At 39.0% G+C, this 18775-nt stretch overlaps 1 protein-coding gene across 1 annotated transcript in view; it reads left to right on the top strand.

Moving 5' to 3' along the window:
- The window catches only part of ADGRV1 (adhesion G protein-coupled receptor V1), a 336348-nt gene that overhangs the window by 109378 nt on the left and 208195 nt on the right, over positions 1-18775 (top strand). Inside the window, exons 58-68 of the mRNA XM_067568750.1 lie at positions 596-778; positions 2338-2517; positions 7643-7807; positions 8896-9013; positions 10000-10123; positions 11305-11443; positions 11564-11749; positions 12145-12377; positions 14383-14531; positions 16004-16205; positions 16554-16773. Of these exons, the coding sequence (XP_067424851.1) occupies positions 596-778; positions 2338-2517; positions 7643-7807; positions 8896-9013; positions 10000-10123; positions 11305-11443; positions 11564-11749; positions 12145-12377; positions 14383-14531; positions 16004-16205; positions 16554-16773 (1899 nt within the window). The remainder of the gene's footprint in view (positions 1-595; positions 779-2337; positions 2518-7642; positions 7808-8895; positions 9014-9999; positions 10124-11304; positions 11444-11563; positions 11750-12144; positions 12378-14382; positions 14532-16003; positions 16206-16553; positions 16774-18775) is intronic.

Here is an 18775-nt window from a genome sequence, read left to right as displayed (position 1 = left end):
TTTTAGGATTCATTTTAAATTTGCCTTAAAAAAAAATTCTAGCATCAGTAACATCAGTGACCAGATCCTGGACATGTGATTTCTATACAAAAGTTTCCTTGCTGCTGATATACTTAGCTCATGAGAACACTGGAATTGCTACAACACTAGTGGGTTAAATTTTTACCCTAACGACATCAGATTAACATTTTGATTGTCTATAATAATAATAATAATGATCAATATTACTGTCTTGTTTTATAGATTATATATGAAGGGGCTCAATTATGACTTTAGAGTTATAGAACTGTAGGACTGGAAGGGACCTCAAGAAGTCATCTAGTCCAGCCCTCTGCACTGTGGCAGGACCAAGTAAACCTAAACCATTCTCGACAGGGGTTTGTCTAACTTGTTTTTAAAAGCTTCCAATGATGAGGACCTCCCTTGGAAACCTATTCCAGAGCTTCACTACTCTCATAGTTAAAAAGTTTTGCCTAATATCTAACCTAAATCTCCCTTTGGCCATTTTTGAACATTTTGGCATCAGCCTTTTTGCAGGGATGCAGAAAGAGAATCACATTTGCTTTGACAGTCAACTTGTTTTCTGAATCTTCAGGATTTTAGTGGAGCAGTTGCTGGTTATGAGGTGCCTCCACCACAGAACATATTGAAGCTGCCAGTTGTTCGAAAGGCTGGGATGTTTGGGTCAGTAAAATTATACTGGGAAGCCACGCCTGCCGGTGCCAGTGTGGAAGACTTCACGCCATCATTTGGAAACCTTACATTTGCGGATGGACAAGTATGCTGGTGCTGAAAATATAAACATTTTTGAGTAACCAAATTAGGGCCTTTTGCATTTGCTTCCTATAAAAGATATGAGTAACTCAGAAGACATTTCTGCTTACTGTTTATGGTCTAAATCCTGTGAACAGTTACACAGGTATTTAACTTTTAAGCACATGCATAGTCCCATTGACTTTAATAGCACTATCCAAGTACTTAAAGGGAAACACATTCACAAATCTTTGCCAAATTGTGGCCTATATATTGACTCCTCCACGAGTTACAAAAACAACTATTTTTGCCTGTTAAGTGGGAAACTCATAATTAGCCAATATTTTGTGTGGACTCACACAATGAATTTGCACGTTTCCTTTGTTGCATTGTTAGATTTCATGTCACACTTGGAGACACAAATTGTGAGCTTCAGGGGCAGCTGATTTCATGTAATAGAAAATGGATCTTGGGCAAACAAAGGTATACTTTATGAACAAAATCGTATTTAGAGCTAAATATAATATGTTCTATGTACTACTAAGTACTAAAGAAGTGTATGGCCAAAGAGGTTCTCAGGAGTCATGTAGTCTGAACATGTTTTCTCATTTGTAGCATGGGGGACATGGATAACAAAATAGAGAAGGAGTTGGCAATTTTCAGTGTACACCATTGTGTTGTGACCATTGTGTACACCATTGTGTCTTTTTGTATTAGTATGAAAGTCTGTTAAAAGGGCCCTGGTCAAATTAAATTATTTAAGTAATTGTCTAATTTAAAAAATCAGTGTTTTGATCACCCTTGGAATAATTAAAAAAAAAATTCATCAGAATTTTCATAATTTTGTTTTCTGCTTCCCTGCTGTTGTTCATAAGTACTTTTGGATGGATCCAAGAGCTGCAATAGTTCCACACATGTTTAGTCTCACCCCGTCCTCTCTGTGCTGTGAAAATGTTTGTCTGCTGCTTTCTCAGTTTCACATTCAGCTTTGCTGCTGCTGCTGTTAATGGCCAACACCCTCTTCCAGGGCTTAAAAAAGCGTGTGCACCTGAGCTTCCTTAAGAGCAGTGTATGAGGCAGGAAGTGTAAATGACCATCGACAAAACAGCTGAAACTGACTGAAGTGCTGTCAAATATACAAAGTGAAGAAACTGAAAAGTGGTAGTTTTTTTTTGGCTAATTACTTTCACTAATAGTGATCTTACTGGTTACTTGTAACAATAGTAAACCCAAAATTTCCAGATGGATATGTGATTATCAAGTTCACAGTATTACTTTAATTCACATTATATTGGGATTTCAGTAGGTTATAGATTCCTCACAATTTTAATAGGAATTAAGAAAGTGTCCATAAATGAGTTTTAAAAATATGTCTAGCATTCTGATAGTTTTGTTTTGTTTTAAAAAGCCAAATAAATAAATACATAAGCAAGTTTGTGAGCCAAACTAAGAACATTTAGCAATCCTTTGCAATTTACAAAATCTAATACTTACATTTTCTGATTTTCATTCATAAAATACAGTAGGCTAAATTAATTGTTGCATCTTGTAATGTTTTATTGGTTTGTTCTTATTTTTTCCCAGGCTGCAGGGGTGATAGTGATCACCATCATAGATGATAGTGCAGTAGAATTTTTAGAGCTGTTCAACATCACTTTAATCAGGGTGACAGGTGGTGCCAGACTTGGAGATGACACTGTGGTGACTGTCACTATTCCACCAAATGACTCTCCTGTTGGAGTATTTGGGTTTGAAGAAACAAACGTAAGTGTGAGCAACATGGTGCAGGAAAAATGTTGTGTCATCAACCACAGAATTACTTGGAGTCAACTATCAATGTGCAGATTTTACTAAACATAGCTTTCAGCAATGCAGGCTGTTATAAATTTTATATTTGTACAAAACATTGTTTCTGCAGCCCAGCATCTATTCTTGACATCTGGGCTGATCTGCTCATCCTTGCAGCTCACAGAGATGGATCAGCATTTTGGCGCCACTGCTCTGTTCACACCCCCACTGCTGCTTGTGCTTGTAGTTGGATTCTCTGCCTCTGCAGCAGCATGCAGATGTTAGTTTCAGTGCTCCTCTTCTTTCCTCTTCCCAGAGGGTTTTTTTTTTTAATTAATTTTGGGCCAGAGGTGAGTAGTGTTCTCCCTCCCTTACTGCTCCTCCACTTGAGCCAGTTTTTAGTAAGGTGTTGAAATCCAGTTGGAGTCTCCACTGCAGTGCCTCCCTGCTGTCTCCTCCACTCCTTTTTATGTTAACGGAGAGCAGCCTAGAAAGCACTGAAAGAAATCTAAATGGTGCTCCGTCTGTGAAACTGCCTTTTTGAGCTCAGCAGATGGTGAGTTGTGCCCAGTCTGCACCCAGCCTTCCGTTCCAAACTCTGTTAGGTCCAGGGGCTGAGATTCGGACTGGCATGTGGGATCTCCTAAGCACCAGAGCAGCCACATCTCCAAAATGGAAGATCTGGACCTGGAGTCTCAGGGCAGAGCAGGAAGAGGCTCCAGGTCCCTGGAGAACAGAGAGGGAAAACTTGTGGGGATCATAAGCCTTAAAATGGGGTTTCAGCGTCCTGGGAAAAGAAGCAGGGGATAGCTCCCCTTCTTCCCAGTTTGGCCAGAGGGCTGTGGAAGCATTTCCCCTTTGCTGTCTCTGGAGGAATGGGCTGCAGCAGGTGAGGACTCAGAAAGAGATCTTACGAGAGGACTTCAGGAAAGCTAGCTGCAAAAGGCCTTACCAAAGCCACACTGGAGTTTGTACATTCTCTATATGGGGAAAAAAATCTAGAGAGGAAGAAAAAGTCTAAAAGATGTAGAAGGTATGAATCCTATGATGACTCCTCCACCAAGGATGGTGAATTTTCAGGCTCTGACTCTCATCAGGACTGGGGAAAGACTCAGCAAAGGTTTTCCCCCTGAGAAATTTGAGGCCATGTGCAAAACAGTTGTATCCACTATTCAGATACAACCCTCAAGACCCCCTGAGAGTAAGCTCAGAGCAAATTTCTCCTCTTGTAATCATCCTTTGAGGCAGTGATTCTCCTATACTTCTCCTTTGTGGAAGTAATCAGGGATGAGTGGGATAAGCCAGACCAAGGGCAAGCACATTAACAAAAATGACCATAAGTTCTATAGGATCCAGAAACCAAAGTACCTGATTACTGAGATACTGAAGGTTGACATTGCCAGAGAATCCCTGGTGAGAGATATGGTTGTCCCCTTGGGACCCCATGGATAGAAACAATGGAGGCCACCCTCAAAAATAACTTTGTCTCCTCAGCCTTCCTTCATGCATCTGTAGCAGCTACTTGCTTTGTGAGTTCTTCTGCCCCCAAGAGCTGAGATCATGCTGACTTTTGCTCTATTTTAAGGAAATTTCCCTGGCAACAGCGTTAATTGCTGATGCTTTAGTGGATGCTATGAGAGTCTTAACCAGAGCCAGGGCCTCCAGCTCAGTAACCAGACACCATCTATAGCTCCATTACTGATAGCCACTCGAAACACGTACTGTGCGCCACCAATTTTACAGGAGGAGCCCTACTTTTCGGAGATAAGCTAGACAGTCTAGTGGCAGTTTTAGCCGGGGTCCTGCCAACCCAAAGCTCTTGGTAACTTTACTCTATGTGAGGTGGTGTTAGGAAATAAATCGAATGGAGAGATGGCCGTCCTGCTGATACAGAGACTGGTAGAAACAGTATAACGCAAGAGAGCTCTCACTTAAAAGCTATGCTATACTTAGTCTCAAGCACTCACACATATCTGCAACAGGTTAGGAAAACACACCCAACCCTCAATAATTACCAAAGTTTGGGGTGGCTTTCAAGTGGTACAATGGTGACTTTCCAATAGGCCAGTTTTCCAGCTGCCGTTGGAGGACCCCAAATCTGTGTCCAAGAAGAGATCCCAAAGAGTCCAAACCTTTCTCCCCTATTTATCTTTGTTAGTGGACAATAACATGTCAAGAAAAAAACTTGTTGGGCAAGCAGTTTTAAAAGCTAATCAAAAGGTTGCCTCAGACCTTTTGGAACACATCTAATTATCTAGATGTGTTCCTGCAGAATTTGCATGTCTTGAGGCCCTGACAAACATCTCCTAGAGGGCATGCATAGATAAGCTTCTTGCTTTTCTCCTGAGGACAGATTGCAGCACATCCACTAGAGGCTTTTGGGGGTGGCAGAGTCAGATACAGTTGAGAAAAAGGCTCCCCTCCCCTCCTGGCTTAGTCATGCCAAGGCTGCACAGGTCTGCGGAAAGGCCTACCGATTTTGGCTGCGGTTAGCAATATGTATGATAATCAATATTACACTATCAAACCATGCTGCAAAATCTAAACAGTCCCTCCCAATGCCAAATCGTGCCTTTAAGAAAGAGTTCAGACTGGCCTTCAGACAAAGGCGCTCTTTTCAGCCTTCATCCTTGCAGAAATACCAGCAAAGGGACAGAAGGTTCCTCAAAAGAAAGCAGTGGAACCATGGCTCTGGAGAAGAGCCCAGAAGGAACCCTGTTGTTCTCAAACTTGTTTATGACAAAGACTGCATAGGTCTCTGCCTCTGCCCAGAGCTGAAGCTAGGAGGAGGGATTTCCCTGAGGAATGGGTTGCACACCACAGACCAATGGTCAGAGATATAGTGAGCCTGGGATACTCCCTTGAGTTACGGGCTGTACCCCATCTTGAATGACCCTATAAAGCATGATCTACTCCAGAATGAGATATCTCATCTCCTGGATACGGAAGTAAGAGTGAATATCCCTTCAGAAGAAAGATTATCAGGGTTCTACTCCATCTTCATCATTCAGAAGCATATGGGGGGGGGGAGGGGGGGAACTGTGCTATTCTAGATCTCAAAAGGCTCAACAAAGGGGATGAATAAAATGAAGTTTCAGATAGAGACCCCAACCTCTGTGGTGTCATCCCTGTTCCAGGGGGATTTTCTGACGTCAGTGGTCTGGTGTATGCATACCTCCACATCCTAATCAGACCCTGCTATTGCAGATTTCTAAGGTTTGCTTACGGCAGGAAGCATTATCAGTACTGGATGCTCCCATTCAGCTTGCCCTTGGCCATCTGTGTCTTTACAAAAATGGTGGTGGTAATCTGAGCCAGACTCAGATCATAGGGGATCCACCTGAATTCCTTCGTAGATGATATCTTAATCAGAGCTCCATCCCCAGCAACAGCACACACAGCTACATCCCTGGCATTGAATCTCCTGCAGGTTCATGGCTTTATTAACAGCATTAAGAAAAGCTCCTTGATTCCATCCACCAAAATAACTTACTTGGGAGTAGACATAGACACTTTGATAGCAAAGGTCTCAGGGGCAAAGTTAACAGGTACTGTGGTTTAAACTGCAGAAGGAGTTTTCACAAATACCTTGATCTGTCTTGTTATGCCGTAATTTGCTTGTTGTATTTAGTAGTCAATTTTTTTTGAAATCACTGGTCTCCCTTTTCCAATACCATTCTGGTTAGGAAGACCAGGACCTGGTATCTGTGCTAGACCTGTTTGTGAGAGCTCAGTGCTGTGTTGCCATGTTTTCCTGGGCCCTTGTCTCACCTACTTCTCACAGAGATGGCACAATAGCTGCAGCCTCTGTGACATGGGTAGGCCCTCCCAGTATGAACTCTCATAGAGCCTTCTCAGAACCTTTGAAAATCAGGCCACTCTTTTTTGGTGAGCTTAAATGTGGATTCGGACGCTTATTTTTAGGGACTCAAATTTGAAAATATTGGCCTAATTATGTCATGCAAGAGTCCAGCTTGCCTGTGTAGAAGAGAGAGAAAAGGACTTCAGAGAAGAGGAACAAAAAGAGGGGTCTGGTTTTCTTCCCTATGGAAATACATGATACAGTGTTCACTGATTTCAATAGCAGCAGGATTGGGATTGTAAAGGGGTGATAAATAAAAAGGATTTGAAATGTTTTCCTCAGCCTCTCCACCATGCCAAAAAAATTAAAATAAAATAAAATAAACACTTTCATTTTCTGTGTTCTTTGATTATTTATTTATTTATTTATTCCCCCCTCTCCAATAAATATTGGCAGTTTGAGGCGTCCTCTGAAAGTAATAAGACGATACGGGGGGCATCTTTGTTTTTGGCCAATTGCTTGAAAATTAAGTACAGACACCAGTCAGAACAAAAAGATTATAAAAGACAATTGGAGTAGAGAAATTTATGTAGTCACAGTGCACTTATTGAAAAATAACCATACAGATATTATTTAAATCCTTGTATTCTGTAGTAATGGCTGTCAAGCAATTAAATCAGATTTCCCCTATCTTCAGGTTATTGAGAAATAATAGTATAGGGGTCATGCTAATCAGACACTGAAAACAAATAAGCATGCAAGGAAGTGAATACACGGGGTGGAAAATATACAGTTATGAGTTATTGCCTTTATATTGTTCCTGTCCTACTAATGATTGAATCTATTCCATTTCAGTTTAATAATAATTGCAGAGATCTCATGTGAGTTGCCTGAGGATGTGTTGAATATAGTTATGATATTTTGCAACAATGTTTTTCATAGAAATCAAAGCTAGAAAAGGCTTGTAAAGTTATCAAATTCTTCCTTCCTTTTGCTAGTCTTTGATGTTTTCTACTGTATATTTTCCAGTGCTGATGACTCATTGTATGTAATTGCGTTGAATCATAGTGGATACAGAAATAATTTAAGTGGTTAATCTTTGCTAGCAGAATTCAACATTTACTTCTGTTGATTTCCGGTCTTGCCCCTCAGAGACACAGTTGAGAATAATATAATATAGTTTTAGATGTCATCAATAGCAACGTTTATAATACTTTTCCCAAGGTGACTGTTATAAGAGCATAACATATTAGTGCTTTTTCTTAACTCTTCTCTAACTCTTCCTCCTCCTCCTTCCAGGTAACGGTTAAGGAGCCCCAGTCACCTGGAGACTCTGCTGCAACTGTGTTGCTGACTGTGAGTCGGAGTCAAGGAGGATGGGGGGCAGTCCGAATTATATGGATTCTTGAGGAGGCAGCTAGATATGATCTCTCTCCTCTGAATGGAACTCTTCACTTTAATGAGGTATTCCCAAAACTTCAACATCCCGTTTGCTTTCCTTATTTTTGCTTATGTTTTCTTCTTTCCCATATGACACACTTGTACTAGTGGACAGTCATAGTCTGTTATAACACAATAAAAAAACAATGTGGTAGTGTCAACAACATCAGATGCTTTCCAAATAGAAAAGAAGGCATGGCTCATTCTCTGGAGGACGTTGGTATAAGGTAAGGTCTCCCTGGAGGTGTGGGATTTTTAAATGTTATAAATTATCTTTTTATAAAAAAGAAAAAATGGATAGAAATGTAATAAGGATCATGGAGAGCAGACATTCCATTGCATTAGCGGACAGTCTAAATGACAAGCAACTTGCCAAGTTTGAGAAGAGAGAAAATGTAAATTCAGGATGTATACTTTTAAAATAACATTGATTTGCATGTAATCCTTGAACTAACTAGTATTAGTTGGCTGATTTGTAGGCAGAAGAGGGTCTTGAGGTAGGATTTAAAAGTTTAAGTATTGTGAAGCTATTGTTTCAGACATTAATAAATTACTTTCTGTTACAACCTATACAAAGTGCTGAGCAAAAAATCCATTTAAAAACGAATCAGAAGTCATTCTGTCTTCTGGTGCACTGCTACTTTATACCGAATGAATTGCACCAAGTATTATATTTATCATCCAGATATGTTGCTACTGGAAACTGTAAGTAATAATGTCTCTTAGTAGTTCTGCAGAAGGGCAAACAACTTTCACTTTTTTCTGTTTTTTGCCAACTTTTTAATACTCGTTTAAAAATGATTGCTGAGGCTGCAGAGAGCACCAGTAGTTTCTGAGAGTTCTAATGAACTGGAATACAACTCCATTCTGGGCAGACAGTTAGCTAGAAAAACACTTGTGGACATTCCGTTAGCCTATAGTGTTGGGCATGAGACAGACTTTCCCGCCTGTGGAAAAGTTTGCATTTTTGGAAGACAAAATCTTGGAATTTTTAGTGGAACCTAAAACCGCAAAATGTCATTTTGGAAACACTGCTGCTCCCAGGATTGGACTGCTTTGAACTCACGTGAAAAATATCAGCCTAACACATTTGCCTTGTCTTTCTGATTCAGACTGAATCCCAGAAGACAATTGTTTTGAAAGCAATACAAGATGGCCAATTGGAGGGGCATGAAATGTATACTGTTCAGCTAGTGTCTACTGATGATGTAGAGATATCCCCAATAACTGGTAAGGAAATAATTTGCTATTTCATCATATGAGGCAGCTTTCAATTATAATTCCAGAAGGCCTTTTTATGCTAGATTTTTGTTTTGCAATATTTATTTGTGTGAATATGTATAACTAGCTGATCACATTTTGAAATTCTCAGTACTCAAATTATTTTACTATCAAGGTTTTGGTTTACTGGGGAAAAAAAAAACCATTAAGGGCTGGTTTTTGAGGTCATAGTTTTTTCACACCAAATTAATTGTGGGCACAAACTATAGAACGTAGATATTTACAATAATTAAGTGTTAAAGGTGCCTAAGGACTTGGAATCTTTTGGAAATCCAAAATTGAAAATGTTAGAAAGTGTAAGATAAAGACAAATATGTTCTGTAAGCCAAATATTCTCCACAGTCAGCTCCTAATGCAGGCTATAGATTTCTGTCTATTCAAGGGCAGAATTTGGTCCCATATTCTGATTTATAATTCACAATTATGTCAATTTATAAATGTGTGGTGTAGATAGCCCATTTAAAGAATAGCATTCTCCCCCAGTACTCAATTACCTGTAATGTAATCTTGCAATTTTCTAACTCATCTTGTGTCTTGGGAAAGTCAGTTAAGCTGCTAGGTTGAAATCCTGGCCCCATTCAAGCTAATGGCAAAACTTCCACTGATTTCAGGATTTTACGCCTTGGGTTTGATTTTGATCCCGGTTACCATTTAAGTCAATGGAGGTATATCTGTATAGAGCTAGTATAAGGTGAAATCAGAATCACGCAACCTGAATCAGTTTTCCCAATTGCAAAATAAAGATAAAACATTTGCTAGAATGGTGTTTTACATGTTAGTTAATAAAGTATTTGTAAAGTGTTTTAAAGATTAAAAGGGCTAAGCATTATGTGCAAGTTATTTCTGTTCTTGCTATAATCTTGTGTATTAACTTCGGAGTGCACTGAAAATGTTATTCATTTATTATCAGAAAATCTTTCTTCTTCTCCTCAAAGGTCTGGCAACCATCCTTATTCTGGGGGATCAGGGAGCTTCTGGGGTGGTTGGGATAGCTCCATCTTCCAACCATATTCTCATTGGGGAACCCTCAGGAAAGTATAATGGAACTGCTTTTATTGGGTAGGTGTATCATTGATTTCTCCGCTCATATTGAGTACAGATTTCCTTTTAATACAGAAAGAGTTAGGAGTAATTGCCTGACTTTCAGGGGTGCTGAGCATCCACATTTCCCACAGAAGTTGATGGGAGCTACTGGTGTTCACCACTTCAGAACATTACCTCACTAGGCATTTATTTTCAAAGGAGTTGCAAAACATGTCAGTTTCAAATGATACCCACCCCATAGGGCTCAGGAGGGTCTTTCAGGAATGTAGGAGATTAAATTAAATTAAAAGGAAGAGGCATTATGACAGTCAAGGCCCCTGCAAGGTTCTCAGGGGCTGGAAGAAATCCACTACACTATTGTGCTTGGCTGTGCTTACAGGTGTGTAAAGCTACAGAGTGACCTGGGTTTTGAGTTGAATCAAAGCATAATAATTGCATTGAGTTTTATAAGCACCTGAATACAGAGAGCCAAATTTTGACCATTCCAGCATGTGTTGTTTGGTGGTGGAAAAGGCACATATGGTATTGCCCCCTCTTAGAACACTTAGGCAGGAAAGAATACTTTGCTGCAGCCCTGAAAGAGCAAGCTAGTGCTGCCTGTAGCATTAGCAGTCCCAGAGAGGTCATGTGTGGACAGAGCCGTAATCTTGCCCTGTCCTGCAGTTTGCCAGGTCGACTGTACTGGGAGAAGTTCTGTCTCCAAGTTTTTAAAGGAACAGCAATTAGCACAACTCCCTGTAGAGTCCCTGGAGGCTTTAATGCTTTATAAAGGCAAAATTTCTACAGGTGCTTCCAGTCACGGGGTGTATCTCTTTCCCTTCCATTGTGCATCTCAGCTTCCTAAAGGCACAGGTGAATGCAGAGAACTCAATTTTCAGCCCTGGCTCTGCCTACTTTGTGCTACTGCAAAGCAGGAAAAGAGCTGTCCTAAAGAGACAGCCAATGATCCTCCACAACACCAGGGAAGCTGAGCATAGGCAGTACTGCAAATACTATAGTGACGTTACCTACTTGCAGAGATAAAATTGTCAGGATTGTAATGGTGACCTGCTATATTAAATTCAAGCTTCAGTGATCCTGATAACTTTTGGCTGATTCATAACAACCTAGGCAGACTACCAGCCATCTCTTGCATTGATGAAGTAAAACATGTACAAGAAACATATCAATGTGTGTGTATATGTTTTTTCTTACAGCCTAGTACGTGGCCCGGGGATTTTTGGGGAGGTCACTGTGTACTGGAATATAATTCCCCCTCTGCAGAAGGAATTTGCTGAGATATCGGGGACCTTGACGATGCGAGATAGGCAGTCTGCAGCTGTTGTACAAATACAGGTTTGAGAGAGTTCTATAGCGTTGGCTATTCCAGGACTCTCTTTTGGTTAGCAACTAATGGTAGATCTCACACCATAAATGTTTAAAATCCTTTCAGCTTTATTTGGTTATTTTCCATAGGCTATAGATGATAACCTTCCTGAGGAGAAGCATTACTACCAGTTTCATTTAGCTGGAGTCAGTGATGGAGGAGTCATTGATGAGTCTACCAGCATAGCAAATATCACCATGGTTGCTAGTGACTTCCCCTACGGGCAATTTGCATTTTCACGGGAAAATCTGCAGGCAACAGAAGAAGAAAAATGGGTATTGATTTAAAAGACTAATTCCTTAAAAATCAGAAGAATCAATCTGAAATGTGACTTTTTAATGTTTTTTGGTAACTTTATAGTTATAACTAGACTGTGGATGGTGATTTCCTAAAAATAAATAGCCTAGACTTTATTTCTACATGTGTGTAATACTATGTAATGTGCTATTCTGTGATGTGGGCTTTGAGAGATTTTAGATGTGGCTAGGAGAAAATGGCCTCTTCTGAGCTGTGTGATTAATTCAATTTCTATATTTAATCTGTATTTAATTTCTTAAATGGTTTTATTTAGTAAAACTAATTGATATATCTGTAGAGTAGTGTTCTTAAAAACCATATATAACATAAAAATAAAGGCAAAAAGTTAAAACAATTTTTTTGTTTCCATCAGGTTAACATCACTATTGTCCGCTACAGTGGATATTATGGTCAGGTGCAACTCTGGTATCAGACATTAAATGGAACTGCAGAGGAGAGCATGGATTTCACTTCTATGGAAGGGGAACTTGTGTTTGAGCCAAATGAGACTACTAAAAGGATTTCAATTGAAATCCATGATGATGACCTTCCTGAAGGTCCTGAAGAATTTTCGGTAACAATTACCAGAGTAGAGCTGCAGGGAAGGTAAAGATTAGTTACAGGCCCAAAAGGGAACTATATATGGAATCTTACCTCACTGCAGTAGAGTCCCTGAGTCCTGCTCTGATTTACTAGCAGATTTCCTAACAGTGTGATATTAGAGATTTGGATCAAATATGAATAGAGGGACACACTCATTTTTCCAAAATGTATCACATTAATAAATTACTGATTGATGATTAAAATGAGGACTCAGTAGGTCTTGTAGAAACTTAATAGCTGTAGATTTTGGACGTTCCAGAGAGGTGCAAAAGAAAATGGTTTAGAGATTTACATAGAGAGGGAAATGGGAGAATATCCTGTTGGAAGGTAAAATGTGCTTATTCAGCTGGGGTTAAGTTTATAGAATGCGTGATGAAAGCTAGAGACCTCTGGAGAGACAAGAAGTAATTTAATCTAATATTATACTGAAAGGGAGAAAATAGTTTACAAACTAATCTTGCATATCTCTAATATAATATGAGAATATTTTGGAGGAAATGGCAAATACAACTGGTTGAGATTTCTTTTTAATGTTAGCAGAAATAGCCCATCACATCTTTATTATTGATTGAAAAAGTATAAATAAATTAGGGACAATCCTGCCTAGAACTAAGAACCAGAGATTGTTTCATCCCAATCTAGAAATCTACTTTCAATATGTTATATTACTATATAGGAACATCAGACTAAAGCGTATTAAATTAACTATTTAACTATAAGATTTTCACGACAAAAACAATCCACTCAAACATTTTAGTTGTTTTAAATGGAAAGTGACAAATTTGCACCTGCAACACTCTTCTCCCAGCTGGCAAAATGATACAACGGTGAAGTCCAAGACTAAAGTAAATACAACCCAGTCCCCCATCAAACTTCACTGGGTGTCCTTATGCCATCTGGCTCCTCTATTATCTTTTGAAAGTACCCAGCTCTCTGATGGGCTAATAGGATGCTCTCTAATGGGCTAATAGGACCAGTGCATTAAAAATTCCCATGAGCCATCATGACTATCAGTCTATTTCCTGTAAATAAGTAAATTGTAGTACATTTGGTACAGTACCCTAAGCATGACTGTGGGAAGGAGCAGGTTTAATTTTTGAATACATTTCATAATTTCTTACGCTCTGAGTTTCCAAGGCTCAGTCCTTAGAGCCTTTCTTCTAGTTGGGGAGACTTTTGCTAATGGAAATATTAAATATTTGCCTGTGAAGAATGCTTTTGCTGTTACACAAAATATGGGGCAAATCCCACAAGCTTATTACTCCTTGCAAATCCTGCAGTAACGGATATTTTTTCCCATAAAGTTTTGTCCCTCCAACCTCTAATTTAAATTTGGCTGCTGTCACTCAGTGCATACCTACCAACTGTATTGAATTTCTTGGTATTGGACTACATTTTATATTGTCAATATTCTGCACAAATGTATTGTTGGCACTGTAACATTTTTATCATATTCTTCTGCAGAATATTTTGTTAATCATATCTTGTGTCCATACTTGTGTCCATACTGGGCATGTTAATCTTAGGTCCTGATCCCAAAAGGGATATACAAGTGCAGACTATTATGACAACAGAGTCTCTCAGAAGCGGTGTACCAACAATGGAAGATAGCATGTGCAACAACAGCCCACACTTGAGCCTTTGTAAATTCAGGGTTTCTCTCTTGGAGTATAGTCTCATTTAATAGATAGTTTTGTCACTGTCTGCTGTCTCAGAACAATCACGTTCCTGTTTCTGTATCTTCCAAGGGTTTGTGAAGTTGATTGTAAATAGAATCTGAAAGATATGACAATGGAGAAAATGTTCATTGTCAGGGAAGAAAAACAACCAACCAACCTTGTCCTGCACATGGGCGGCTGGTTTTGAAAGATGTGGTTGAGAGGGCTGTAACAATAACTAAAAGAACCAAACTACTTGTGGAGACTACAAAGTGTTCTACTAGTATCTTGAACCCATTTCCTTTTATAAAAGCTAATGCATCTTTATTTTCTTCTCATGCTCTTGCAAGTGGATTTGATTTTGCTGTTAGAGAAAATGGCCTGCAACTGGACCAGCCCCCTGGGATCGGAAACACCTCCACAGTTCACATCATTATAACAAAAAATGACAATGCAGAGGGCATCATTGAGTTTGATCCGTGGTATACCACTCTGCAAGGTAGGCTAACGTTTAATGTTACGCTGCAGTTTAAAGGATAGGCTTGTGGCTACAGCACAGGATTGGGAGTCAAAGCTTCTAGGCTCTATTTTTGTCCCTGCCACAAACTTCATGTATGTTCTCGGGTTAGTCATTTAACTTCTTCATTCCTCACTTTTCAGCCTTGGTAAAATGAGGGTGAATACAGCCTTGCAAAAGTCTGTTCACTCACCTGCCTGCGGGATGTATTATTTTTTTTTACGGAGAAAGAAAAATAGCATTTTATTTTTCATTATCAGTCATCATAGGAAAGGAAAAGGAAGTAGATTTTGTTCCTGGGCTGGAACATTTTGCAATCTGGAATGATACCTACTTAAAATGGGTGTTGTGGAGCTTAGGCTTAATTCAGTAGCAATTATAAAATATTTGAGAGTCTGAGGTGGCAAGCATTATAGAAGAGCAAAGTATTACCATTATTAACACTGTTTCTCTTCAAACATTTAATGGTAAAATGTAAGTATCTCATTATAGTCTAATTTTGTGTGACATACTGGAAATAAGTGAATGCTAACTATAGTTCTGTAGAAATCAATAGAGGAACATCAGGGATGAATCTGGCCTTTGATATTTTTAATAATAAGTGTAATCTCTGAAAATATCCACACCTTTGCCACCACCGCATCAGATTACTGCGATATGAAGCTCTACTAATGATTCCTCTTGAAGATCCCTTGGAAGCTTCAGCTAGTATGAAATGTGGCAGCCTCCTTACTTAGTAGAGCAAGTAGTCTAAAGTATGTTACTACTGCGTTTTGCGCATTCCGCTAGGTAGCCATCTGCTATAGGTCCAATTCCGTCCAAGATGTTATTAATCGGTAAAGCCTTATCTTGTTTAGGGTGTATCTTAAGACTATCTTGAATGCTATTCATTCACCACATTAAGTGGGCATGCATTTGCTTTTACAAATCCTCTGATGATCATAAATAGTTGCTATAATTATCATACTGTGCATTACAAAGTAATCTACAAATCCTCTATTGAGGGAACTGTAAACTGACCAATCAAAATGAGAGTGTAGCAGTTTATTGTTTTTCTCTATTATTAATTCAGTTATTAAAGTTTAAAGTAATGTGCATTTATTTTTATTATTGTTGAAACTTAAGAGAGGAAAAAAGAGAACCTAGAAACACAAGACACCTGGAGGTGCTTAAAGCTTCACTGGCCGTATGATTGAAGAAAGTGCACATAATTACATTATGAGAAACAAGTGATGATCCATTTGCTTATATTTTAATGTTCTTAGTTACTCTGTGGCCAATATTCAGAAGCTGCTGGCTCAATTGCCAGAGCAGTTCATGCCCTTGTGAGTACAATGGACACATAGGTGTATAATCACTTATTTTGGGTGCCTAAGTGGTCATTTACAGTTTATGAAGCTACTCTGAAAAATGCACTCTTATTGTGCAGTAGTTCATTTTGAATTATCTTGCAGTGGAAGAGGATGCTGGAATGATCATGATTCCTGTAATGAGAAAGCGTGGAACTTATGGCTATGTGACAGCTGATTTTATCTCTCAAAGTATTTCTGCACTTCCTAATGGTATCGACTACAGTGTCAATAACAACTCAATCATCTTTCATCCTGGCCAGAACTGGAGTTTTATCAGTGTCTCTATTATAGATGATGATGAAAGGTAATGGTATTAGGTCTATTAATTGTTTAGTTAATCATGCGTTAACCTATAATTGTTTAGAAATCCAGCCTTGGCCCATTGCATGCTATGTGCTTATACTTTGAATTGAAGAGAACACACCACTGAGTGTGCGGGAATCTAGGCAAGCCCTTTGCCGCCGCTGCCAAGTCACTTCATTACCTTTATTTCAGATCTCAGTTTTATGCAAAGAAAAGAAATCATCAACATGTGCACAGCTTCGTGTACATTTAAAATATTGGATATGTATAACTGACATGGCAATTTACTTGCTTTTAGTTTTCCTCCACTTTTTTCAATCTCTCAAAGACTCTGATCTCTTTGACCTAGGGAGTTTGCGGAGCAGTTTGAAATCCAGCTGATAGGAGCCACTGGAGGCGCAGTCCTTGGGCTCCACCTAGTGAGCCAAGTCACTATTGCTAAGAGCGACTCCCCAAATGGACTTGTCCGATTCCTCAACCAAAGCCAAATTATTCTTCCAAACCCCAGTTCATTGCTGACACTGTCCTTGGTGCTGGAAAGAACAGGAGGATTGATAGGAGACACTCAGGTAGGCCTTGTCTTTCAAGAGCATTTTGTGTCATTTTAAATAAAAATAAAATCTCATTTTGCTCTATAAAATGATGTTGCGAGAGGGAAGGTATATAATGTATTCAATTACTGGGTTGAAAATATAATGGCAATAATGTATTACTACCTTTCATTTCCATAGGACTTTACATTTGAGGATCTCAAAGCACTTTAGACACATGAATGAATTTAGCCCCGTTAAAACCACTGTAAAGTAGTTATTATCTCTTTATTATCCTCCCCTTGAAGACCAAGACACTGAGATGTCAAGAAATCAAGTGACTTGTCCCAGGTCACACAAGAAATGTGTTAAAGAGCTGAGAGTAAATCTTAAAAGAGAATCTAGTCCCGAACTTACAGCCACCTTCCAAGGGTGGCCTACAGGCTGCACAGTAGCCCAGAAGCCCCTTCAAAATTCAGCACTACAAGCACTTCCCCTCCTGCCTGCAATCATCAGGGCTTGTGATGGGAAGTAGCATTGTGCCACTTACATCAGTCCTGCTGCTCCTCAGAGAATTCTCCCCAGCTCCTTGCAGCTTCATGTAAGTGGCTCCATGTCTTCTGATTCACAGTCCTATGTCTTAACTTCAAGACTGTTTTTCTTTGCCATCCATTGAGAAGCAGAATAACTGAGTAATGTTGACTTTCCTCTGGAACTATAAATACCGAGTGTCTGATTCTTCTCTCATACCAATTTCACACTGGTGTGATTCCGTTAAGTTCAGTTAGTCATGATTTACATTGGTGTAACAGAGAATGGATCAGGTCCTATCTACTTCAGCATACATGTCTTCAACAATAACTTCCTCTAATTGTGAATGTACATCTTCTTTTCCTAAATATTTCAGGTCCCATCATTTATGTTACTTAATCAAACTCTCAAAGTAATGTGCTTTGGTTGCATTACTGAAAATGGTCAGATATGATTTTAGATTAAATACAGCACTTTTTCTATGCTGTCTGTTACACATGGAATGCTTTCCAAAGACTAATCTGTTAAACCACTGCCTCTTAATTGTGCCATGATGTTTGCTGGGGATAACCTATTTTATTTACTTAGTTAAAAAACCAAACAAACACTCCCCACCCAAAAAGCCCCCAAACTCCACTTCTAACTGATTTGGAGCTATCAAGCTGCGCGTATAGCTACATGATAACTGAATATTGTCACTCTTGTCCTCCCTCCTCTTTCCCACCTAATGTTTATTACATTCTTTTCCTGTGTCTTGCCTTAAATTAGCTCCCAAATCCTGTGACGAATTATGCATATGATTTATTGTTTGCATTGTAAGTAGTCTCATTGACTTCAATGGGGCTGCTTACAATGGGTAAAATTAAGCACCTATGTAAGTCTTCGCAGGATTTTTGAGGCCTTTGAGTATAAGCTCTTCGGGGCAAAGACTTATCATCTCATATGTTAGTACAGCTTCTGGCAGGGTAGGGTTCTAATCCTGAATAGGTGCTATTGTAATTAAGGCGGAGAGGGGAACGGCAGCTGGAGCTGAGCCCAGCATGGCTCCCCTCACCCCACCATTTAACCGTTTAAACGTTATATTTTTAAAAAGTTTTAACAGATTTTCAGTTAAATTAAATAAAATAATTTTACATCTCTAATTGTAATACAGGTTGTTAATAATAATAATAATAATAATAAAAAGAAAGCATAATAAAAATGTACATACTTATTTCCTATCTGTGCACATTAAAATACATTTTTCCTTTCTTTCCTATTTATTAGCATCCATAATTTTGAAGTTTTCTTTTTAAATAATATACAGAATAACCCTTCACTGTTTCTCCTCTTTCTGTCTTTAGGTTAATTTTTAGAAAATATTGTCATTAGAGAGAAGTTCCCTATGTTATAGGTATGTTGTGTGCCACCCATTCTCTTAACAGTGTAATCTGACTGTATAATCACATATCAAATACATGAATTCTTATGATAGTATAATAGAGTTACACTGATACTTTCTCCCTTTGTT

The sequence above is a fragment of the Emydura macquarii genome, unplaced genomic scaffold (genome assembly GCF_026122565.2).
Source record: "Emydura macquarii macquarii isolate MOO-44397 ecotype Brisbane River unplaced genomic scaffold, CSIRO-AGI_Emac_v2 contig_2897, whole genome shotgun sequence".
Taxonomy (NCBI): domain Eukaryota; kingdom Metazoa; phylum Chordata; order Testudines; family Chelidae; genus Emydura; species Emydura macquarii.
The sequence above is the reverse complement of the archived record's forward strand: the minus strand, read 5'-3'. Positions and strand labels throughout refer to the sequence as shown.